Source organism: Columba livia, chromosome 5 (assembly GCF_036013475.1).
Source record: "Columba livia isolate bColLiv1 breed racing homer chromosome 5, bColLiv1.pat.W.v2, whole genome shotgun sequence".
Classification (NCBI taxonomy): domain Eukaryota; kingdom Metazoa; phylum Chordata; class Aves; order Columbiformes; family Columbidae; genus Columba; species Columba livia.
The window spans coordinates 63,567,936-63,593,623 of record NC_088606.1 but is presented as its reverse complement, the minus strand read 5'-3'; the positions used below and the strand labels follow the sequence as shown (position 1 = coordinate 63,593,623).

The 25,688-nt window shown below is 35.0% G+C and overlaps 1 protein-coding gene across 1 annotated transcript in view; it reads left to right on the top strand.

Moving 5' to 3' along the window:
• Window positions 1-25,474, top strand: part of LUZP2 (leucine zipper protein 2) — a 171,783-nt gene extending 146,309 nt beyond the window's left edge. Inside the window, exons 10-12 of the mRNA XM_021280041.2 lie at window positions 15,181-15,267; window positions 24,072-24,149; window positions 24,830-25,474. Of these exons, the coding sequence (XP_021135716.2) occupies window positions 15,181-15,267; window positions 24,072-24,149; window positions 24,830-24,934 (270 nt within the window). The 3' untranslated portion in view covers window positions 24,935-25,474. The remainder of the gene's footprint in view (window positions 1-15,180; window positions 15,268-24,071; window positions 24,150-24,829) is intronic.
• The last annotated feature ends 214 nt before the right edge of the window (window positions 25,475-25,688 follow it).

The following is a 25,688-nucleotide window of genomic DNA, read 5'->3' as shown; positions in this document are numbered from 1 at the left end:
TCAGCAGCTTCTGGACAAGCTCACTTGTCTTTTTCTCTATCAGAATGGAGAAAGAGAAGATGTAATTACTTTTCAGATGTTATTATTTTCAAGAGATCTTTCCTCACCTGCTTATATCTCATATCAAGTACAGGTTTTTTTAAAATGTTTTTCTCTCTCTTCCTTTCTCCCTGGTGATGGTGCAAATGACTGGGGAAATGTAACGTATTTCTGGTTTTAGTTAGAGTTGTGTTTAGCAGAAAAATAGCAACATGTTGTTTTATCTTGTGACTTTCCCAGCTGAGGAGTTCGTTACTTATCGTGTCAAAGAGTATGTGCATGTGAACAATGAAAACAAAACTGAATTTATGTGCCTTTGCAGTTGCACACTAGTAAACCTATTTTAAGATTTGTTAATATTAGCATGTGTTAAAAAAGACAAGAAATCTGCAGAGCATCTAATCAATAATTTTAGCTGGCTTACAAACTTGAATATAATTGTGAAAGTGCTCCCAAGGGAATTTTGCTACCCAAGGATATATTAAAGATTTATTTGAAAATTATTAATGCAGGTATCCTGTGTACAATATATGTAACTAATCTGCTGTTACAAAGTATCACTTCATACCGGTGTACCGAACCAAGTGGAAAATGTTAGATATAGTTAAGTAATCTTTTCCTTTGATTTGAGCAAAGATGTGATTTGGAAAATCCAAAGAAAATGTCAATTTGCTCTAGACATTTTGGTTATTAGTAGGAATTTTTTAGCAATTCAATTGAAAACGTTGCATTGAATTGTAAAACATAAGAAATTCAGAATGGACTGGTGATAAACCCAAGGCATTCAACGTCAAATTATTCTTGAGCACTTTAAGAAATCACTTACTGACCTACACTTGACGTCTCATTGTCTTCCAGAATTGCTAAGCATCACCTTATTCTAAATTTATTATTTTACATTAAAATAATAATAAATAAAATGTAAATTAAAAAATAAAATGTTATTTTATTGCCAATGAGAAAGTAACATTGTCTGAAGGAAAGTGCTTCTCATATAATGGAGAAGCAGACATTCAATTAAATCAAACACACTTTTAGTATCAAGCCCGTGTTTGTTCAAATCCCTAAAATTTAAATGAATGGTGCTTAAATTGAATGTTTGAAGTGATAAAAAATTGAGCCATATTATAAATTACTATTGAATCTTTTTTATTATTAAATATTTTGAGGTACTTTACAGATTATTTATAGACTCATGTTTTCTCATATGTTTTGAAAAGTAATAGGCCTCATTTCTCTTTGTTGAACTGTGGTCATGATGGTAATCATATTGTCAGGGTTTTTTTTGTGTAAGAACAAGTGTTTTTATAAGAAGGGACTTAAAGAAACACATAATTAGAAGCAGAGTTTATTTTGGAAAATCTTCCTCTACCAGCATTCCTACCTTTTCTTAAATCAATGAGAAAGCCTCTTTTAAGACATGATTGGGGAAAGAAGGTCAAAGTCTCAGAAGGAAAAACATTTGTTTAAGTTCCATCATGTATGAAGCCCAACTCGTGGCTCAAAGCAGGAGTTCCAGCTCTACTGAGTTGGTCCTCCTGGGGTCTGTAACTCTTCCAGGGCTGGGCATCTTTGGTTTTGTCTTCCTGAAAATACAGATGTTCACATCTGTGACTGTAACTTCAGTAGCTGCTTTGTTCATCTGGGCAGCCTGTAATTGCCTATAAAGCATGTTCTGACAGTGTGTATTATTGCTGCTCTGAAGTATATGAAGTGTTCTACAATGTTCATTACCTCACAGCTAATTGCTTTTTCCTTTATGACGGCTATAGAAAAGACTGTTACTGAAGCAATATGTTTGGTTGTTTCAGTCAAAAAAACGCCACAAACCAACCCCACCTTAAGATGCTTATGTATCTTAACAGTTTTATAAAACAAAGTTTTGATATCATCTCCTTTGCGGTGAAGGATAGCCTGTTTTAAAACTCTAGAAATGGTGGAAAAATGAAAATAAGTAGAAGGTGTATTTATGCATGTAGTTGTACTCTTGATTACATATCCATCTCGTTACCCATCTTTGGACTTTACATGCTACAAAATGTTAAGTATTCAAACTTGCCCACTCTGTAAGTAAAAATGATGGTAAAATTTAGCCGTCATTAAGGAGATGTGAAATTACAGGTTTAGATATAATGTAATATAGGTAATTGATTTGTGTATATATATTAACGTGTATTTTTGGTAATAATACTTATTATATGTATGATGATCCAACAAAAACTTCTGGCTTTCAAACCTAATTAATTCTATTTCCTTTTCTTGTTGTTTTAGCTACAGATATATTTACAATAGATATCCAGAATTACTCTGAACGAATGGTTATTAGAAGAAATTTGAAGTGAAATAATTGATATCAAGTGCACTAATTGCATTCTGGCATTAGACATAAGTGTTAATGAGTAACTGGGCCACTGAAAAAATTTCTGCTGCCTGTCCCCAGTCTCTAATACCATGGTGGAGTAATATGAGTCAGCCAATTCATATAAATATTCCTTTGTGTAGGTGACTGGTTATTTCTTTATTAAAGATCCAAGTCAGAATAACTTATGATTGTTCCAACTCTTAAGCAATTATGCAGGTTCAGGTCTTGCTCAGAACAAAGTGGAACAACTATTACATTTCTGACACAGATCAACTGAAAGTGTGGGTGCAAAAGAAGCAACTCTTCATTTGTCTGTACTCTAAAATGGCTTTATAGCTGTTGTTTTCTCTTCAAAGATTCAAAAGGAAATCTTTAGTAGCATCTCACACTCATCTTTTTTTTTGCAGAGGTTAACCAATGGTTCTCTGTTGTTTATTCATTTTAAATTGCTGTACTATTGAGTGAATACCAAAGGCGTGCAGGGTGATACAGTGATTATAAAGTACCTTACAAATTAATTATTTACATGTTGGCATCCTCTCCCATCCAAAAAATTACAAATGTCAGAGTACTTCTAGCTCAGTACTTGGGCAAGAACTTGAGCTCAGTTGTGCAAACGTTAAGCTTGGAGTAATTAACCACCTTCCCTTTTCCCCTCCTTTTCTAGTTGTGAATGTAATATCATAGTTTGGACTATCTTGGCGTTTTGCACAACTATAGTTCCAAATTATGAGACATTTGAAAAAAAACTTATGCAATTTGGTGATTCTATGGTTCATCTTCCTTCATGTTTCTGTCATGACGTGACACAACAGTGACCTAGAGAACTGCAAAGATAGAAAACAACATCTAACTCCTGCTGCAAATCAAGTGGGAGAAAAAAGTGAAAACACAACGTCTCAAATGCATGATTTTAAGATTAGATGAGCCTCAGCAGAGTTGCATAAAATTGTTTCAATATAAATTTATAACCAAAAATAGCAGAAGGAGCAAATAAGCTCTCTTTTGTTTGAAATAATCTACAAAGCAAAGTTACTTGCATAAAAATTCTGTTGAAAGGCAGTAAAGTGCTACATAAGTGCCAAAAGCAATTAAACTTGGTCAAGGTGACCCCTCATCCTCAAACAATAACACTGTGCTTGGATATTTGCAGTATACTCAGTGTATTGTATCACACATGCTGATCTGAGATCTTCAATCACAGCAGGCGAGCCTAAATCGCTATTAGAAAGACATTAAAAAAGCCCAGCTTTTCTCCAAATACATAATTTAGAGATTAAAATGTATATATTATTTATTGAAGAAGTTTTGACTGTTTCCACTTTGAAAAGTGCAGATTAGTAGATGACTAGGAGTTCTATAGAAATGCAGAATGCTGATGTGGTAGATATCTTAGTGCATAATACAAATGACAGTCCCAGTATAGTAGTTATATAGCACTTGTACAAATGATGTACATTCTGTGCTCTGCAGTTGGATTATTCAATTTTTTTAACTTTTTCATATACCATATTTCTAATTTTTTTATATTCCTATGCAGAATGTAAACTGCAGTTTGCTTGCCCTCCTGATTTATATCTGCTTCAAACTTTGTATTTTAAATACAAGTGGAGTCTCGGGAAGTCTAAAACGTATTCAGTCACTTCAAATGCTTAGAACGTAAAAACATATTGGCCTTTGTATAGAGATAGAATTATTTCTGTATTTTACCACAATATTATTAAATTAAATTGACTGCTATTTTGGGGGCTTTTGTCTTTTGTTTTGGCTTGGTTGTGTTTTTTCTTTTGTTTTTAATGAGCAACATTATCTAGATGACGAATGTTCAGCTACCCTGAGGCTCTGATTTGCGTAGGTTAGTCAGATAGTGCTGTGTATCTCTGCCTTTGTTACTCTTCAGCTACTCCGACTGCTAAATTGCTTATGAATCTGGGTTGGTCTTTACAGGTGACAGTACAAGTAGGTAGAAAGTAAAACATCCAGAAGCAGAGTGTTCTGGCAATACAGAGAGGAGGCATCAGGGATTCTGCATCCTCAAGTCGCACACTCAGACTATTGTCTTCAAGGTGTACTGGGGAAAAATATTTTAAAGTCTGTTGTTTATACTTAGAAAGGTATCCTGGAAATAAAGTTCATGTAATATGTTGCCAGGGAGTCATAGAAGACCCTGAAAGTCATGCTGAAGTTTGCTCTCTCTTATATTTCAAAAATGTATTCAGAAATCAGATTTGAAGGACGCTTTTGTTAGTGTAAGGCAGCAAGACATAGCAGAGCTAATCCTGCCTTTAAAAAATTATTAGAAAATTATTGATATCTATGTGCTTTGCATCAGCTCTGTAACAAAAATTATATTCTACAGAACTGATCCTTTGAATAATTATGGCATATGAAAAGTAGATAAGCTTTTACTATGTCCAAACCTAGTTATTTCTCACGTTGTCCTCAATTCTTTTGCTTGACTTAGAGAAACAAATTAAAACTTTTTAATTGAAATCCATTGATTGATGTTATGGATACCAGAAGTACATTACTAAGTCCTTTAACAGCACAGTAACTCAAGAAAATCTCGATGTGCTACCTGGGAAATCCAGTCATATTTCTAGGCCAACTACACAGACCCTTCAGTAATAAATGTAATTCTTGGCCATTTTAGAGGTCATTCTACTTTTCCTTTTATCTAGGTAGTATAGGTTTAGGCGTATTGGGTGCAATAAATTGCCTTGAAAGCAGTTTAGTGTTGATACTTTTATGCTCTTAAATATATCCAACGACATATACATGCGTATATGATATAAATAAAGGGTTTAGGATCTACTTCTCTTGAGATATTTATGCAAAGGCTGTCTGTGGACCTTAACAACATACTATCAGATGAATTATAAAAATGTCTGCAGCGTAACTTTATGGTAAACCAGTGATATAAGTGTAGTACCGTGAGATCTGAACTCAGGACTGAAATCCTGTAGTACTACACAAACATTTTATTTAGAATCTGTGACAGAATAGGAAATTAATCTAAGGTAAATCTCAGACCACAAAAGTCACAGAAAAAGGCTGTGTTTGGGCATCAAAAAAAAAAAAATAGAGGCAAGGGATGTGTTACAGGAATTCTGCCCTTTTTTTGTAAGATGCTGAGCCTGCTCAGCTTCCATTTAAATTGCTCTGGTGGTGCCCAGGAGTTTGCAGGACCAACCCCCTGATGCGATGTTATCAATAGCTCCCCCCCAGCACTCAGCTGTCCTCAAAATACACAATATTATGCAGCTCACACTCCACTGCATCATTAGAGGCAGCACCAGCCTTCAGAAAATGTTCATATCATTAGCCCAGTCGACTTCAAAGACACCAAATTGTACAGCAATAGAGCATTTCTCTCACTTGCAAAAGTCAGGATGAACAAAAGCTACGCCTACAGGTGGAGTAGAAGAGATCCAGGACTTGTTAAATTTCCTAACTGGATTATATGAGGTGTAATTTAGTTTTTGTTCTTCAAGGCAGAAACTTTCATATATATGCTCATAAAATAGGAGATGCTTTTCAAAAGATATTTCTCTGCTCTTTACATATCAGCCAAATGATTAAAATGAGACAGATGCTGTAGACAGCTATGGGAACACCTACCTGGTTACAACAAAATCCCTACAGATAATCATGTAAAGCAAATATTTTACCCATTCTCCTGTGTTCTCTTGCAGAATGCAGTGTCACTTACTGATAATACTGAAATCCTGTATTGCTTTTTATTGACAAGATGTAATTTCCATTTCCATGGGCTCATTTTACAGATTCTTACATATATACAAATTCTAGCCTGCTATTTGTGTTCGCATACTTTTAAGTTTGCTATACAAATAACAAGTTTGGATAGTTTTAGCAAAGACAGACTTGTTTAGTTTTGGCAGAATGTAAGCCAAGTGTCCTTTAAATTCACTTTGCAGTTATGTCCTTTACTAAAATAGAGCAGGTAAACAATAGACTAACTTACTACAGGTAATAAATTAGAAATTATGGAGGCTCATGACACTAAATACGTTGCATTTTTCATTGGATTAGCATAAAATTACTGGGCACAGGTGCTTTTGTAATTGGGATTCATTTGGAAAATGTTATTGTTCAGTGACCCTCAAAGTTGAATAGCTGTTTTTTGTGGTATTGTTATGATGCAGTGCCATTTCGAGTAATGTCACACTCCCATCTGTCCTCACATTTCACTATTTTCTTACATCAAACTTCTGTACGTACATAGCTGCAGATTTCAGTTATATTACCTGCAGAAAATGACAAATGTCTTTTTTATTAAGAATTGTCTCATTCCAAGTTCTCATCATACAAAAGTGGGTGGTAATAGAAGCATTGCCCTGTACACCAGACATGCTTGAATATCCTCCATAGTCAGCTACTAATAAATTTTAGACTTACACTGGTTAGTTCTCTTATCTATAAAGCTGCACTTTAAATGATTTTTGTTGTTGTTTAGTTTAGTTTTATGTCTTAAGGAGATACATTGCAAAAATATGCAAGCTAAAGAAATCTGGCAGCCAGAATGATTTTAGAGGGTAAAATTAGCTTGTCACAATGTACCCAAACTGAAATTTTTCTAGGTTTTTGTTAGGTCTTATATAGATCTAATGGGAGTTACTAAAGATTTCCCTGGCTGTGAGAGCCTTAAGGAATTGCTGTCTGATTAGTTCTAGACTTCAGGCTGTTCTTCATCCTGTGGTGATTTTTCTCCACCCTATTGATGTGAGAATGAAGTAAAATTGGTCCAAGCATAAACAATGTTTTGGGGAGAGGTGGTATATGGAGGTATCTGCAGTTTTAGTGATAATAACAGATGTAAACTCCAAGACACCATTTTATCCAAGGTTAAAATACCTTGATTGTTTTAACTTTCTCACTTTTTTTCATACAAAAGACTCCAGTGAACCAACAGAAGCTAAAAAAGTTGTAGGTAATCAAGTAGCTTTTAAAGCCCTGCTCTCAGATTGTGGCACGTTTATATAAACTCAAAAAGCATCTGTATCAATCCTATTGTTCCAACCTCTACAAAGAGGAGAGTAGGATAGTTATTCATTCTTTTCTCTGCTTTATTTATATTTAGAGCACTTGATAGCCTGGGCATTTCAAATATCTACTTTGGACACTACTGCGGAGGCTATTCAAGACATGTACGACTTCAGAAGGGAACAAGTGCTTCACAGTGAATAGTTTATTTGATGAATTTTTCTGTTTTTTTTCCTGTAAGCCATCAAGAACCACCTAGAATTAGTATTTTTCTTGCTGCTATTATTGTTAATAAGAAATATTTTCAGACATAAGAGCCATTTAAGGCTGAAAGTTGCTTACTTACTGTCCTTTATGCAAGTGAATGTCTACTCTGATAACCAGCGTATTGGAAAATACAAAATGGGCACTGTAGAAATAAACCCAAACTCCACAAAAGAGTAATGCATACTCTAGAGAAATTACAATGACCTTCAAATCAAAATGTATCAGCAAGTGTAATAACAGTTTGCTCAACGTTAACTGTGTCTTCTGGAAGAGAATGTAGGAAAACACATACAAAAAAGAAAAAAAACCCATCACTTTCTCTGACCCTTATGAAACTGTCACCTTGTGGGACTTATAAAATCATCAGATTGCTTTTTCCTTAAATATTGGAAACATACCTCTCAGTATCATAGTTTATTGAATTTTCTTAATATCTTTTTAGTGAGGAAGAATAAGAACCAGGACATGAGCATGACCTGATTAAAAAATTAATTTTGTAATTAGGCTGGTGATATTTGATCTCAGTCTCGTGCTATCTCTTCCTTCTGTCATGCTTGTGCACACACATTTATATCTAAATTAATATGTTATTTATATCAAGATTATATATCATGCTATATATTAGATATTATAAATTATATAAAATTGTATCTGCACACATGTGAGGTATGTGTGCACTAAGCACTAATTAGAACTACTTAGATTGTTTTATGATGGTCATTATTGATTAAATTATAATTTGGACTGCAAATGTTTAGCCTCACTAGGTTCCAAAATTGTGTGATATATGGAGTTCTCTAGTGTTTAATTTTCCTGAGCAGCCTACCTAACAGCTGACACCAATAATTTTAGTTTTTCATTGTCTCATATATTTCATCCAGACATGTACATGTCTGCTATGTGACAAGGAGATGGTGATGTTCTGTCCTCAGCTTAATGTAGACTATTATTTATGGGTTTCACAAGGTCAGTACAAGGAAAAGTATTTCTAAGTTCTGTTTTTCAGTTAATTTAGGGAATTTTAGCACCCTCTCATGTAATCTTACCAGAATTTTGTTTTGTTTACTTTTGCTTAATCTTCTCAAAGCATGTGACTTACATATCCTCTATCTTGTTTGCAGTTAAATATAAGTAAATATGTAATTTTGACTCTGCTGAAAACTGAGATTCAATGAATCATCGCAGAGCTCTTATTGATCCTGAGAAAACTGATTACATACATTTTCATGAGGGTTTTTTCCCCTTCAATTGCATGTAAGTATAAATAAGAAACTGCAATTGTTACAAGGTAAGGTATGAGGCAGCTGAAAGTGTTGGTTTAGGATTCAACTAGGAAACATGTATTTAAATTATCTGAAATACGTGACACTTTAAGCTGTATTGGAAAAAAAAAAAAAAGTCAGAATTTGGAGCACAATGATAAACAGATGTGGCTTCTTTTTATTTGTGCCTAGCTAGGTATTTAGAGAATTGCTTTAAATTGGCATCTATTTCTATGTGGATGTCCTGGAAGAGCTCTTGGAGGCAGTTGGATATCAACTGAAACACTAGATGCCTGAGCACAGTCACTGGAGTTCCACTCCATTCTGTAAATGCAAATACATTTTGCATATTACCAGAGGAAGGTGACCTCTTATTCTTTTTATCTTCCGTTTTTGTATTTCTTTCTTACCTTTAAGCATATTTGTGAGTTGGCTACGCATCATGCCAGGCTGCTCTGGAGAGGGTGCTTTGCTCTGGTCTCTGGGGTTCAGGCAGCACCGTACTGGCTGTTGTGTAGAAATGATGTTCCAACAGAGATGAGTTGCACTGGTTTGAGGTGGTTGGTAACTAGTTTTTTCCCAGGAAGCTTGACTTTAACTGGACTAATTGTGTAGGAGGTAATATTACAAACAGCGCTTGAAAACTTCCTATCTTCCCTAGCTCTTTTTAAATTTTAGAGTAGTTTCTTCAAGAGTGAAAGGACTGCAGAACACTTAATAAAGAAAAATTTTAAAACAATAATGTACATATTATGTCCAACATAATATACTGCTGGGAGGCAGTTGCATGCGTGAGGGAAAATTCTGCACTTGTAGCAACGTTATGAAAAGGATGATTCAGGAAATTAATGTCTAAATATGTCATCTATCATACCAAACGATCTATTTGAAAGAACAAATCCTTTCCCTCTGATAAATGTTCAGCCATTTCAAGTTATTGTGATTGTTCATCTTGGAGAAATTCCACTACAACCAACACAAATGTATGTGAGATGTGGAGAAAAGAAAATATGCTCTGGTCTTTTGGTATTGATATTAAAGATTTCCCAACAATTTTTGCTTCTAGTAGGGGTGAGGTTCTCCAGGATTACTTGCAAAGCTTCTGATTGTTGTGCTCAAGGCTCAGTGTTAGCATAATGTATACCAGTAAGCAGCTATTTTCCACCTTAAAGATATTTGAGTACAGTGCAAATCAAATAAATACATAAATAAATAATCAAGGGCAATTCTGTTTACTTAAGAAACTGGATGTAGAAGTTTAAAGATCTGGCACATTGTAGGATTTGCAGTCCTTTGAGAAGAATTGCCCTATATAAATGTAACAGTAGATGTACATTAAATAGAAGTGAAAGCTGAACTATGTCTTTCCCACTTATTGTTGAATAATATTCACTGTCCTAAAGAGAAAAAATAGTTACCTCTTCTCTCATAAAAATATATAGGGTGATTAATTTTTTTAGGATTGGACTTCTCATTTATCTCTGCATGTGAGTTACACTGTGCAAGATTTTAAATGTGATACCATGGTTTCCTTTATACTATGCATACATATTGATAAATATTTATCTGTGATTTCTATTGTAGAAAGATATAATAGATAATTAATTTAAAATGTCTGAAATTTGTAGGGCTAGGAGGGTGAGTCAAAAGTCTGTCGTACAATCCAAAATGCCCCCGTGAACTTCTGTAATTGCAAATAGTGCTATTCAAAAAAGAGGGGGACAGGAAAAGGTGATTGAAATAAATATGTGAGGCATTATGTGGCAGTTGGCCTGTGTGTGTGTGTGATATACAGACAAGGTCCCTGGTTTCCAGGAGCAGTCAGACAGAACTGGCTTTGAAAAGGAGATATTTCTGGCTCCTGCACTGTGCACTTTGCCCAGAAAAGCTCTGACAACTTCATCTACCTGCTACATAGAAAACTGCTCTGGTTTTTCACAGTAAGTCCTACAAATCCTTGAGCAATTTTGGGTTTCCCAGACATGACAGCACATCATTTCCATCCCAAAGGAATAAGACATCTCCCAGAGAAATACAAACTGAGTGCGCTGAGAAGTGGGAATGGCTCAGGCCGGGGTTATTTCCCATCTGTAGCCCCTTTGCAGACCAAGTAGCCCCCAGCCCGGGGGACCTCTGAGTTTGCCCTCGCTCAAGGTGCCAGATGAATGTCACAAAGTGACATCAGCCACACCAGAGATGGGCTGGCAAGTCTTTGCTGAAGGTGGTTTTTGAATGTTTGTAGATTGGACCAGTAGCAAAATAGGTGTTTCTGGGCAAATTCCAATGTTTTCTGCGTTTAAAGTTTATCAACACAGGCTATGAATATGCATATCAGGACATTGTCCATCATTAGAGGAAAATCATCGTAGAACTGGTTGTGGTTTTTTTTTTTTTTTTTTCGGTGCTTGCGTATTATGAACTTGCACTCTGCCAAAAATTGCTTGGTTTGTTTGCTTACATTCAAAGTGCTGTGCAATCTTCTTGTTAGATCAGAATGAGTATCCTTAAATATGTACTTTTTAACGTGGAAATTGAATATCACTAGAAACCCTTAGTGCAGAAAAGAGTGATCTGTGACAGTCTTAAGTAAAAGGAAAAAAAGACATTAATGGAACCAATATTTGTGTTGGCAGGTCAACTGACAAGTGGTCCTGTCAATAGCATTCTGGCATCTCGCATGAGCAAATGCTGACTTGACAGTCATGCCAAAAAAACACGTGGGAAGAAGAAAGATCCTACAAGACTATTTCTAATGTAGGAAAGAATTGAGCTACATATCAAAATTTAAACAAAAAACCACCACTTTTGAAAGATGGAATTCAGTTGACCTAAGTTTGCAATTTTATTTAGCTATTGAGGATATTATAATAACAATGCACGTGTTGAGAAGAGAATGGGTTTGATATTAGAAGTGAAAACTGTATAAAGCATAACTGAAATTTCAAAGGTATGAGGCAGAATTGGGCTCTGTCATTTATGCCAGTGCAGACTATGCAAGAGAACTCAAAGAAATTATGAGTTTGGCTTGCTTCTCTATCATAAGTATTCTGCAAGTTTTGCTGCAAGCAAAGTGCACACAAGTGAAGTTTAGTTTTGTCTGCAAGAATTTACGTTAAACGCATTGTAAACAATTTTGCTTATTTCAACTATCTGCAATGCAAAGCTTGGGTTTTAGTTCAGCTTGTAAGGTCTCACCAGGAAGATGCTGTAATTTCTGAGTTATTTCAAAGAAAAAAGATAAAAGGGTTGATGATCCTTGAAAAAAATGTTTGGATGTAAAATTCTGTATTGAAAAGATTTGAGGAGGGTTCAAAAAGCTTTAAGCAACCTGGGAAGTAGTTCAGAAACTGTTTCCAAACTGTTTCACTCTGGAACACTTGATGGCTTTTTTATTAGGTAAGCTGTCAGTCTAGTAAATAGACTTCATTCAGACAAATAATAGCATATTCATTTTTTATTAGGAGGGATTATTTTCAATAACAAAGCATCTTGTTTGCAAAGTCTGCCTCAAAGACTCTCCCATCATGAGCAAACAGACAGGCCTTTGAATTTTTTTTCCATGTAAGAAGTCAGTATCGAAATGATACAGGTTAAAATTACCTCCATAAAGTGGAAGAAAGGCCTGTGGCATTCTGGCCAGGACAGAAATCAAATCCGCAGGACCCAGCCAGGCTTGCTCTCTGTTCTGCTGTCCTCCATGGGCCACTCCAAGCAGCGTGATTGGGTTTTAAACTAGAACTCAGGATATGCAGATCCATGTCAGCTTAGGGTGACAATGTGGAAAAATAATCAGAGATGGTAGTTTTGCAATAGCTGAAGTGATGCGATGTTTATCAATTAGAAACCAGACGGGGAATGAAGCTGCTCCCAACTTGGCCGGGATCTGAGCAGCGCAGCTCTGGCAAGGGATTTTTAAAGGCCGCTACAAAATCTGGTCCTGCTGGTTAAGACAATTGTATGAAAACTGAAACACTTTGAAAAATGTTATATCTTGTTTTGGGAGAGTAGCAAGGGGAAGACTTCTAGGATACAATATTTCACTTGACTACTTTGAATATTGGAAATTTTCCTGGTTTCTGTTTTGCTGTTTTCCATTTTCCTAGAGGTAGGAAATGACATAAGCATTTGAAAACATGACGCTGGGAAAGTCTTTTCTTGATTACAGCCTCATCTAAATATCGCAAACTTCCCCTTTTTCTGTAGAAATGAGTACAACGTGCTGAGAAATTTGGTATATATACTGCATCTATAATTTGCTGTGGAACAATCTTGAACAGGAATCCAATTCTGAAACTAGAGGTATTATGCACATTTATTCTCCTGGTTTAATAGGGCTTCAAGCTGCCTGATTTTCCTGTCATCCCACACGGATTTACAGTTTCAAGTAGTCAAGAAATCAGGTGGATGTGTGTACTATCAGTCACCGTGCATATGCTTCTCTTATACAACAGGAAGAAATTTAAGTTTGCAGAACTGTAATAATTCTTCCAGTCCAAACAGGCAAATCATTCAATACGGATATGAAATGTCAATCATTATTTAACAAAACAATTATTTACATTGATTTTTTTAATCTGTTCATCTCCTCGTCACTTTTTCTAGTAGACAATTGCTCTGTAAAACCAACAATTCCTCACTGAAGAGCTGTTAAACAGAGATTATATGGCAAATAATAACCAGCCAGGTTTGTTTTCTCCTACTCTCTGTCATTTTTGAAAACTTTGTATCCATTAGTAATTCAGTGCAGTATAAGAGACATGAGGAACGGGTGGTTCAAGCTTTCAAAATGGGTGTCTGAAATTCTAACTTTTCTTTGCAGAGAAGTTAGTTTGATTTGTTCCCCATTCCCGTTCCCCCAAAGAGTTTCAAGATGCCTTGCAGGCAATTTGATGGAAGCCAGATCCCTTGAGATCTGAAACTTATAACAAAAAGAGAGGCTCATCAGTGCTCATCAGTTATATGTTATTATTTTCTGGGAATATATTTTATCAGAGTAAGAATGTCATTACGTTTTGAGTTGGGCTTGTTTGGGTTTTTTTTGTTTGTGTATTTTTTGTTTGGTTGGTTGTTGGTGTTTTTTGGTTTCATTTTTGTTGGTTTTCTGTTTGTCTTGGGTTGGGTTTTTCATGGGTTTTTTTCTCCCTTTTTGTTTTTAAGTTATATTTCAGAAATACTTATAAATCTTCCTTAATTTAGGTTCCTTCCACGCATTTCAGTGGATTTTGAACTAGACACTGGAAGATGAATGCTTTTTAAACAAATGTTTTAGCAGAACTAATAACAAGATGGTCATAACAATCATCTCATGACTATCAGAAAATTATGGTGCACCCAGAAGTTTCAGCTACTTTGTGTCTCAGCAGAATGTGCAGTTGTACAGGCAATGATGAGGATATCCAGTTACTTTAGTAACACATTTTCCAGATTTTGTGGATAATTTCTTTTTGAAATAATTCCTTGCTGTGTTATGCCATGACCTAGTATCTAAGGCCACAAAACTGTGAAGTTATCAAGCTAAATTAAGAATTACTGAGGTTTAAATACAGTGCAGGCTCTATATAGAAACCCAGTGCACATTCTTTCTGTTCATGTCCAAATGAATCTTAAAAGTTGCAAGAAATATGGAAAAACATGCCTAAAACTGCCCTAAATTTCAGTGGAAGGAAATGCACTGTACCTGCCCCAGATAATAGTCCATTTGGAGTGTAAGGAGATGAGCGAAGGGCATGAAATGAAACACGTTTTGCCAGCTTGCAGTGATGTGAGGTCCCAGCAGGGACAGACTGTAGACAATTGAAGTAAGTAAAGCAGTTCATGAACAGTTTCAGCTGAAATCTTTCCCAGAATCCACAAGAGTTGGAGAAAATGCCCTTATTTTTTCCTCCTTTACCTCCCCATTGAAAAGTTTGCACAAAAGAAAATGTGGTTTAATTTGTACTTCATTTGGTTTGGCTTAATATACAAAAAATATACCAAGAAGTCACTTTTGTGTGTTCAGTTTTCAGGCAGAAAGTCTTGATTAACTTATATAGAAGTCATCCTTTACGAGAGAGGACTTTATTCAGGATGAATATTAAAACATTCCCTTTACAAATTTTGCTGAAAATGTATAAAGTACATAAGTCTGCAATATATGACCTTTAGGTTTCTTGTCTTTATCCTGATTTTTCAAATGTGGCCTTTCTGAAATTTTATTTATATTAACTGTTTTATTTTACTTTTTTTTTAATTATTTCCTATGACCAGAGAAATGCTTCAGCAGAGAAAGAGAATCTTCATGTGGCCTCAAGAAAGGAAGAAAATCAGAGCATCCAGGAGTGCGATTCTCAAGATGTAAGCTTAGTTTACCTAGAAATCAGAGTCTAATCTAGATTGTATGTAAATACTGATGCCTTAGGTAATTATCAATGTGACTTACTTTTCCTAGTCAAGCCAGCTATAATTCTGCATTATAAATACTGAGGAGGAAATGTTCGTTGCTGTCAGTCTATGCAGGTATTCTCTCTGTGTTTCTTTTAAAGACTACTTAATAGAACTTGTAGAGCTGTTGTGGGGAAAAGAGCAGTGGAAAAAATGCCATTTGATGTTTAATCATTTCAGGAATTGGTTTGTTCCTGGTTGGAGAGCTGCTGCATTACAACAAGACGCAGAACCTTGTTTACATATTTCTACTAATAGTCAGGCACAGCTGCCACAGATGCTTCGTTTCATAAAACAGAACCTAAGCGAGATGTACAAGGTGACAGCGTAATAGTTGAAAGCCTGTAATCTCATCCACTGCCAGTCTAGGAAAGCTGCAAGCTGTGTTTTTCTTATGCCACGTTTGACAGAAAGCTTAATCTGCTGCTTTTACTGAGGTAAAACTCTCATTCAAACATCATGGTGGTGGCTGTTCACAGAAATTCCAAATGCATGTATTAAGGTTGTAATTATAATGGTACAAATAAAACAGGGAAAAAAAAAAAAGAGACAAGATTTGTTGAGAGAATCTATTCTCTGCTCAGTATTCCAAAAAATACAGTGCCACCTTGACTAATTTGCAGGTGAAATACAGAAGACAGCAGGAAAAAGACTGTCACAATGGCTCTTGAATGAACTACTGAACATACTGTCTTCCTCCAAATATAACTCCTGTAGAGGTAACAGGGTAGCTTGCTGGTAGTGATCATAGCAATGTATAGCTATATGAAGAAAAGTTTGGAAACCAAACCTTAGATAATTCTGTATCTGACAAACGTAAGAAGCTGTATATCTTATCTATTTATTACAAATATGTTACTAGTTTTATTAATTATAAATTACTTCCCTTCTGCTGCATATTCTAGCAGGGGGCAGAGCCAAGGAGAAACTGTCTATTTGGGAGGAGAGTGCACAGTTTGCTGTTGCACCTTAAAGATGAAAGAAACTTCATTCCTTATTAATAAAATTCGAAGGAGGAGAATAAAGAATAAGATGTAAAATTCTGAAGTTGGAGCGAACTCCATTTAGATTAAGCCTAGAGATTGGTTATCGTCTAGGAAAGTTATGGAAACTTTGATGGACTAGAGGTTAATTTTGGTAAAGGCTGAATTGTATGAAGCTGAATATTTGTGCAAAGAGGTTCAAGTAACTTTTTACAGCAGCAAATACATTAGAGCCAAGGGAAAAAAAAGTTGTTAACGCCTTTCACAAATCAAGAGTGTATTTAATTTGTCTATCAAGCAATGCAATGAAAGACACATAAAAGATGCACTTTTCCATAAACTCAAGCATTTAATTATTTTGATTAGGGAGTGGTGGTGTCTTTTTGTGCTTCAGGCAACTAGTATTTTTAGCCATTTGGTCAGCATTGTGTGCTTCTTAGTATGAAAAACTTGTCTGAGAAAGCAGAAGACAACTCTAACTGGAGTAAGAAGTCTTGAGGACTCCAACTATTTTTCATCATTTAAATTAAATTAAAATCTAACCCTGTTCCCTGCCGCCTTCTAAGCAGCATTATAATTCAAATTAAAAGAAATTAGGCTATATATCTAAATTTGAGTAATAGGATTCAGTTTTATATCATTTAATCTCCCAATTATCACATTTTAAGACCAATTCTGTATTCTGTGGGATTCACATTTCCTTTAAATTTTAAATCATTAAGGTTTGCTAAATCTGCATTTGACAAAAAAAATTAAAGAAGGCATATCATAGGGATATTCAAATACACCGTGCTTTGCTAGATAATATTCCTCATTGAAAAATTAAGCAGGCAATAGCTTTATCAGTCTTATCTTGCTTTTCATAGAATCACAGAATGTCAGGGATTGGAAGGGAGCTGAAAAGCTCATCCAGTGCAATCCCCCCATGGAGCAGGAACACCCAGATGAGGTTACACAGGAAGGTGTCCAGGCGGGTTTGAATGTCTCCAGAGTGGGAGACTCCACAGCCCCCTGGGCAGCCTGGTCCAGTGTCTGTCACCCTCACCGAGAAGAAGTTTCTTCTCAAATTTAAGTGGAACCTCTTGTGTTCCAGTTTGAACCCATTAACCCTGTCCTATCATTGGTTGTCACCGAGAAGAGCCTGGCTCCATCCTCCTGACACTCACCCTTTATATATTTGTAAACGTTAATGAGGTCACCCCCCAGTCTCCTCTTCTCCAAGCTAAAGAGACCAAGCTCCCTCAGCCTTTCCTCATGTTCTGTTTACATTAAATGGGCTCTTAAAATATGTCTGTTTATTATACATCACCATGTTCATTGGAAATAAAAGCTGTTCAGCTAGCTTTTTTTTTTTTTTTTTTTAATAGAAACGATTGATTGATTTGATTCAAATACAATTTCAGGAGTTAGTTCTTTGAGGAAATAGCTGCAAAACAGCCTGCATAGTGCAGCAGCGTGGCCTCTGCCACACCGGACAAACTGCAACAGCCCTGTCCTAAAAATGAAAGAATAGGTCTACAAATATAGCTCAGGTAATACACAATATACATAATATTTTACAGAAATGCTTCTTTTCAAATTGTGGCTGCACTAAAAGTACTGGATTTTCTTGCCAAAGGCAAGAATAATTATTTCCTTAGAGAATTTTCTCCATTTCTATGCTATCATCCCCACACTGAGCTGTGAAGTTTTATGACAAGTCTGTCCACACTCACAGGACTACACTTGAATTTTGAATAGTGGCTCATTTGTAGCCTATCATGGGAGAACAGAACATCCCGGTTTATCAGAATCTCCTGATTTCACTTTAACTACCACACAAATTTCAATTATGAAAATGTTTATGTTTTCTCGTAAACCCAAGAATTGATTAAGGAAAGGTAGTAAATTTTTCAAAGAGAGATAAAGCATTAAAATGTATTTCTCACAATTGTTCCACCTATTTTACAAGTCTAAGGACTTACCTTGATCACTTTTTGTCCTGTGGGTTGCTCTCAGTGGTGAGTAAAGTAATTTCCCTGGTTGTTGTTTAATTTGAAACTTGTTTTCTTTCTCTTTCACTGGAATGTGGGCTGCATGGAACATAATAGCGCAGATGATGATACTGGGCTAGCAACCTCTACACCACTTTTATTGTTATTTTTGATGCTATGTTAGCAGATATATATTTTCCCAAAGGAAATGAACCCTTAGGAAAATAAATTGCTTCTAGTTCTTTCAGGATTTAAAGTGGTATCATCTAAAGGCATCATATGAGGGCTAATTGTGGAAATTTATGTTCTTCCCTCTCTCTAAAATATATATATGTCTGCTAACATAAGATCAAAAATATGCTTAAAACTGTTGCTAAGAAACCTAATATTTCAGCAACACTTTATCAGAACTTTACAAAGACCCTCTGATTGTGTCTCTGATAAACATGATTTATATTTTGGAAGAATTACTGCAGTAAAGTAAAGACTGACTAGAGAAGAACATGCAATATTTCAGATGCAAAGGCAAAACGTAAATGGAAATATCTAGTTACTTGTCTCAACTGGTAATTTTTAGTCTCTATGTCTAAGCATCCCTCCTTCTCAAATTTGAAATCATACTGCAATTCTTTATGGTTTTACACGTGTTCATAATAATGTGGTTTACATTGGAATGAATACAAATGAAGATTTATTTAGAAATGGGATGCAGACAGGCCAAATTATATTGGCAAATTTTGAAATTCAATACTGCTGATACCTTAACTGCCATGAAATTGGACATGGGACCTGTAGGAGCCAGAAGTAGGTAGGATATCCTGTAATATGTGATCTTCATTCTTTCAAATCATCTGAAATTTGTCCAAGATTAAAAAGATCTTAACTTCAGTTTTCTTTTTAAAGTTTCCATTGTTTAGATTATTATTATATTAGAGAAATCTTGTTAATACTGTTTTTATTCTTAGCCTTGTCCAGAGATGTTTTCCCTATGGCTGGCTCCTGAAAGTCTCATTGTAGAACTAGAGTTCTATGGAGATTGTTTCCCTTTATCATGTCCCTTCTAACTCTTCCAAAAAGCTTTTTTTCATATCTAATAATTCTTATGTGTGTAACCGGTCATTTAAAGCCACCTATTTGGTAGTGCTAAAACATCAAACAATTTATAAAGCGATTCTTTGTTGTCTGTTCTCATCTTTGATTTCCTGCTCCTTGTCCTTGTAGTCTTCTCTGATAAATGAAAGTGATAGTGCTTTTATTTACTGCCTTAATTTCCTGCAGTAAACAAACACTGCATGTTCATTAATCGTTCAGTGACAAATGACACTGAGTATTGGAGAAAAACTTGTGCATGTTTCTAAGCAACCACAGCATTTTGCTTCATTTTTCTCTATCAGTTTCAATTGCAGAGCTTTGATCACATTGTACTCTCCTATTACTCTCCGAAGGGACTGAGGAATATAAAAGAAAAAGAAATAATAATTTTAACTTCAACCTGATGAAATTCTTGAAATGTGAATTTGGTCATTTTGTTCCCTAAACAAGGACTATGAAGGTCATAAGACGTTGCATCAACTTAGTTTAACCATCCACTCAATATGCTGTGCTCTAAAATAAGAGAGGGATATGAAGAACTGTACAGGTGTCTTACATAAACATATATGTACACTTCACATACCTTTCTCCATATCTTTCATCTAAACAATGAGGATCAAAGGAGATTGAAATACAGATCTCTTAGAAATTAATGAGCAGATCTGGTACAACAGGTCCTTGAATAAACTAAGGACCTAACTTAGATAGTGATGTTATTTTCGCTGCAGAATGGTATTTTAGTCAAACATCATGTATTCTGCATATTTGTAAATGGTAAATGTAAAAGTAAACTATTAAGGAAATATTTCTTGGAAGTATGGGAATAATTGACAGGAGTAAAAAAAAAAATGAATAAAACATCAAGTCATATTCAATGGTGGATATAACTGCACACAGACCATTGATTTAATCGATACTGTTATATGGTTATATGGTAGTTATATATTGTTATATGGTAGTACAAAATCGTCATTTCCAAAGTCTCAGCTTGGTAATAGATAACTTCAGAAATAAAGAATTTGTATTGTTGGGATGGGGGGAAGAAGTAATATAAAAAAATCAAAAGATCTGTTCAGTCTGGGTAGGAAAAAAACACATCAGAGAAGTGCGTGCTTCATGTAGTAAAGAGCTAAAATCTCACTAAGAGTTTCAGTCATTCTGGGGTACAGGTAGTGACAATTTTTTTATATGATCAAGTAGAACTTAGCCTTCTTAAAACATGAGCGTTCTGTGGCATATATAGTACAGCAACAGGCACATGTGGTTATTGACAGAGTAGGGTTTAATAACAATTCAAACATCACATCCATTGCGAAACTTTGATAGAACTTGTAGCTTTTGTCTGATGAAGAAATATAGCCTTTCCCCATTTTAAATACAAGTTGTTCAAGTTCTTTCACTTTTATTTAGTTTCAATATGAAGGTTCTAGCTAACTTGAACTAAGTTTGTCTAGCCAATTTTTCAGGTCATTTGAATATAGTCAAAATTCAATGGTGTTAAACTTCTTTTTCTGCTACACAAAGAGAGTTACACTGGTTTAAGCTAATCATTGACATCATAAGTGAACAAATCAAGGTTCTTCTTTTGCCCATAGCAGAGCCAGTGCTTTGTGGAGCTGAGGAGACCAACTTGTGACAATAGGAATGAATACCTCTGGTACCACTTTCACTAGGATGTGTAGTTTTTCAGCTGACCTAACTGTGCCACCCTTTCGTCCTGTACCTGGTTTAGTTTCTTCAGAACTAGGTCAGTCCTTTCTCCTCCATTGTACTCTGCAAACATCCTGCATTTCTGCTTAGTGCCTACTGAAGCAAAAAGAAGGGCTGTAGCTATGTGATGGAATGCTGAATCTGCAATTTTTGGTCTACTAATACTAAATCTGTATGATGCACCAGCTGAATTATTTTCCAACTTTAAAAGTTGAATATAATGTAATGTAACTTATTTAAACGTCTTTATTTCCTGTCCACTTGTGATATGTTGGATGCTTATTTGAGCAATAAAGCAAATTCTTATTTACTGCATTGATGCAGTGAAATACCCTTCCAGTTATATTGTTCCATGGCTTACAGATCAAATTGCATAGTTTAATAGCCAAGGGACATGCTGAATTTTAACTGGCTTTTTGAAAATTCTTTTTAAATGAAGATGCACACTTGGCTGATCCACCTTTATAATTTATACTTCCAGCCATGAACCTCTCCAGCTCTGCTGTATAATTCACGAGATGAACTGAATACCATAACTCCTGAAATTCTGCATGCTTTACTGATCAAGCTGCATATTTTACAATCAGAATTCACAGGAAGATACTTTGTTAATCAAAGCACACACTAAGCTGATAAAGGCAGCACAGTCTTTCAAGACACATGCCCCACCTCAGTTTCCCTCTCTTGTTAAATTTCTCATTTAGTGTGCTAGATATTTTTTCTCTTTTATATGCAAAATGTATTGCTTAAGGCAGAATACACTTGTTGTATGAATTTTTTATTCTACAAACACAAATAGATCATGGATGTGTTTCTTAAAGTTTGTGTAGAACAAATAACAAGCATTCAACACCACTAAATTTGGTCTGTTTCTCTACCATATACAAGAAAATTATAATGAGACTTCTCTTGTGCTTAGTCATAAAAACTGTAAATGTTGACCAAGCTAAGTTTTAAGGACTCGTTAAGAAGAAACCGTGTAATTTGAAAAGAGTTAACAGTGAAAATGGAGAAATGGCACGACCAGCTACCAAACACACTTGAATGTAGATGCTTCATTAATAGATTTTTTTTTAATCAATCCTATTCCCTATTACATAATATTAATCCAACTTTTATTAGCTCTTTTGTATAGTAGGAAAAATTGGAAAGACAGTCCCCACCATCAATCACTTCAATTGTATTTCAGGCTCACTCCAGTAGCTACAACATGGCTAAAAAACTCCAGTAGCTTCAACATGGCTAAAAACTCCTGAAGTGCCATAAAATCCTTGGCAGCACCGCCAGTTCTCTAGAACCTTTCGGGAGGGAGGCAGCTGTCTCCTCTCCAAGTGGTTTTCTTAATAACATGTTTCATTTCTGTATTCACACCTGTTCATAGATCAACTTTGTTACAGGCAAGGGACTGTCAGAATTTCTCAAGTGCAACAACTTAATGAATTTTCTTCCCCCTTGTCAATATCTTAATTTTTAATTAACTCCAGTCTAATGTCATTTCTACTGAAAGGATATTTATAAATTTTCCTGATATTTAATTTGGATGTTAGGGTGTTTATTTTCAGTGTTCTTTGCTGAGTGAGGTGGTTTTTATTGTATTGTGATTCAAGCTGCTATAGGATGAATTCAGATCTGCTTTCCACTTTCTTAAGAAACTCTGCTCCAAAAAATGCCTCAAAACATACCATTTAAAGGTGTTTTTTTTTCCTCTTTTTGTTCATGATTTCTTTGTTCTCCTAGACACAAATAGCTTATTCTATCCAGGACCAATATTATTAACCGTTATATAGATATATATATAAAATTAAAATGCAGAAGTGTCAGCAAACTTTGTAGTGGATATTATTAGGAGTTTCTTGTTGAAGGCTTTTTCATATTCATATTTCTACAAGCAAAGCTGTATACTGATGACTTTTCCACATTTTTTCACTCATATATTGGATTATGTCTGATGTGTAAAGAATATTCTATGTAGGCTTGGCTTAGCTTTGGAAATCTTCAAGGTCTTATGCTAAACAAGAAATATTTCAGAGGAAGAGTTATGTTAAAATTTAAATAAACAAAATTACTGTTATGTTGGAAAGAGTCTTGATGACTTAAAAACACCCTACATTTATTTCCACTCCATTTGAATGCAACAGTTTTCGTAGCAAAACAAGTAGAGAAATTCCAGTGTGAACACATTTTAAAGTAATGACCAAAGATTATCAATATTTTACTGTTTTTCACCTTTTAATTTCTTCACCTGTGGCATCATTAATCCCACTCCTGAAGGGACTTTAATTTAATTACAGCAGAAATTTCACTGCTGGGTAAATCTCTGCTTAAGACTCATAACATGAGATCTCCTTGGTTCAAAAATCTACTGTGTAATTAATTTTATTTATGCTGTTCAACACAGTTTTCCCTCATACTAAAAAGCATATTGGCAAAGAAAATGACATTATTGCTGGAATAAAATGACAGCAATGAATCTAACAAGCTTTTCCGTACCTTGAGAGTCATCTGAAATCTCCTTCAGGGAATTATTATACAAATCCCCACTCAGGGATTATTATACGTAAGAGATCTAGCAGTTTAGACAAGTGAATTGTAATAGAGAAGTCCTAATTGTAATTCTAGTTTTCAGCTCTTTGTTACTATTTCCTCACCCATAACAGACAATTATAATTACTTATCTGTTCCTTGAGATCACTGTAGGAATAAACAAACAAACAAAAAAAACCCACAAAACAAACACAAAACAAAAAACCAAAACAAACATTAGGTTGTTAAATTTGTAGGCACATGTGACTAATATAGGAATGATGGAAGTATGGGATTCACTTAAGTATGATATGGTTGTTTTGTTCTATTTCATCAATGAAGCTAAAAAGCCACTGTGTTGGGGTTTTTTTTAGGAGAACTATGAATATTTTAGAAAAAAATACAAAGTAGTTATCTCTGCCATTTGTGTTGACAGGTTGGCAAGACGTGTTTGGGAAATCGCAATAATTCAACATTGCGTTTGAAGACAGCAGAGACAGAGACAAGTTTTCAGGTATTCTGTTTCTGAGATATTCTTGAGTTTTTATTAAAAGTTTTTGTAAAGAAGCATGTGAATACTTGCAGCATGTTTATGCATTCCACACTAATGCTTTTGAGACAGAACTGCTTCCTCAGTTCGGATTTACACTGCACCTGATTTCAGCTCATCTGCTCAAAATTACTTTTGCTTGGTGATAATTTACAAAAGCATTTAACACTTGAAGAACTGGATTGTCCTAGTAGCCAAATAACTTAATTTGATAACGTGATATCTATAATATTTGGAAGAGAAGGGAGAGATTTCCAAAGTCATTATATATTTGCATTTATGCAAAGCTGTTTGCAGCCATGTTACTGACAGAAAAGTCTTCAGCAAGTTGTGCTCCTGAGCTTTTCCTTTGATAGACTGAGAGAAAAAGATAAAAATCACTATAATTATAAAGGAGCATCAGACTTGTATGGTTTTGCACTATCAGAGATTGTTAAATATGCGTCCTTTAGTGGAGATCAGAATCCTTTTCTAGTACAGTTGGTGAATATTGTATTCTGTTATACTAGTTTGACTAGTACATTGATTTAACAGAAATACAGCTCCGTGTACATTATTGCCATGGATTATTGTATTTTATTTGCTTATGTATGTGCATATTGTGTATGCAATGCTCACACTGATGCTATTTTCACCTTCAACAGAAGTTGCACAGCCCTCCGTGGACTAAATCTGACGACAAAAAATCACCTGAAAGAAATGAGAAAAAATTTGAAGAGTCTTTTAGTACAAAGGAAAAAAAAATATAAGCACTACTAATCTACATTAAAAATGCCCGTCTCTTGCTTCCATCGTCATATTTTTTTAGTTCAGGGGCATGAATTGTATCAGGTTTCTAAAGCATGCATTTTTCAATATTTTATGAATGTTTGTAAATTAGTCTAGAATAGACCAATTAGTACCTTTCAGCAATAATCCAAAATGGATGTTTGGAGAAATGCATTGTAATACAGTCCAGTTTTTGAACTCTGGCTCTACCTGATTAGTAACTGCATACTATGAATTAGTTTCTTCATGAACAACAGCCATTATCAAGTATTTTCTCAGTCTGTTCTATTTCATGTACCTTTATGACAGGTTAGGTTCTAAATGAAATTAAGAATTAAGGGGCAGGTAATGAGGGGGGAAATATTTGTGTAAACATAGTTTAAGTACAACGCAACTCGTAAGAGTAACTGTAAAAACAGAGCAGTAGGGATCCATGTATACTTACCTTTCAGTAATAACATTTCAAATCTGCTTACTCAAACAATAAAAGATATTTGGTTGGTTGTTTCTTTTTTTCTAAATGCTATCACAACTGGTCCATTTTTAAGCACTGAAGCATTGACAGAAATGCAGAGTTAAAGGGCTGGAGATAGAGAAAGTCATAGCTTTAAGAATCCAAGCAAAACTTTTTGCAGGTGGAAATGAGTTAAAATTGTATAGCTTGGGTACCAGTCATGGGAAGTCAGTGCCATCCCTTGTATTTGCTCTCATCTCAAGAGGATAAATACACTTTAA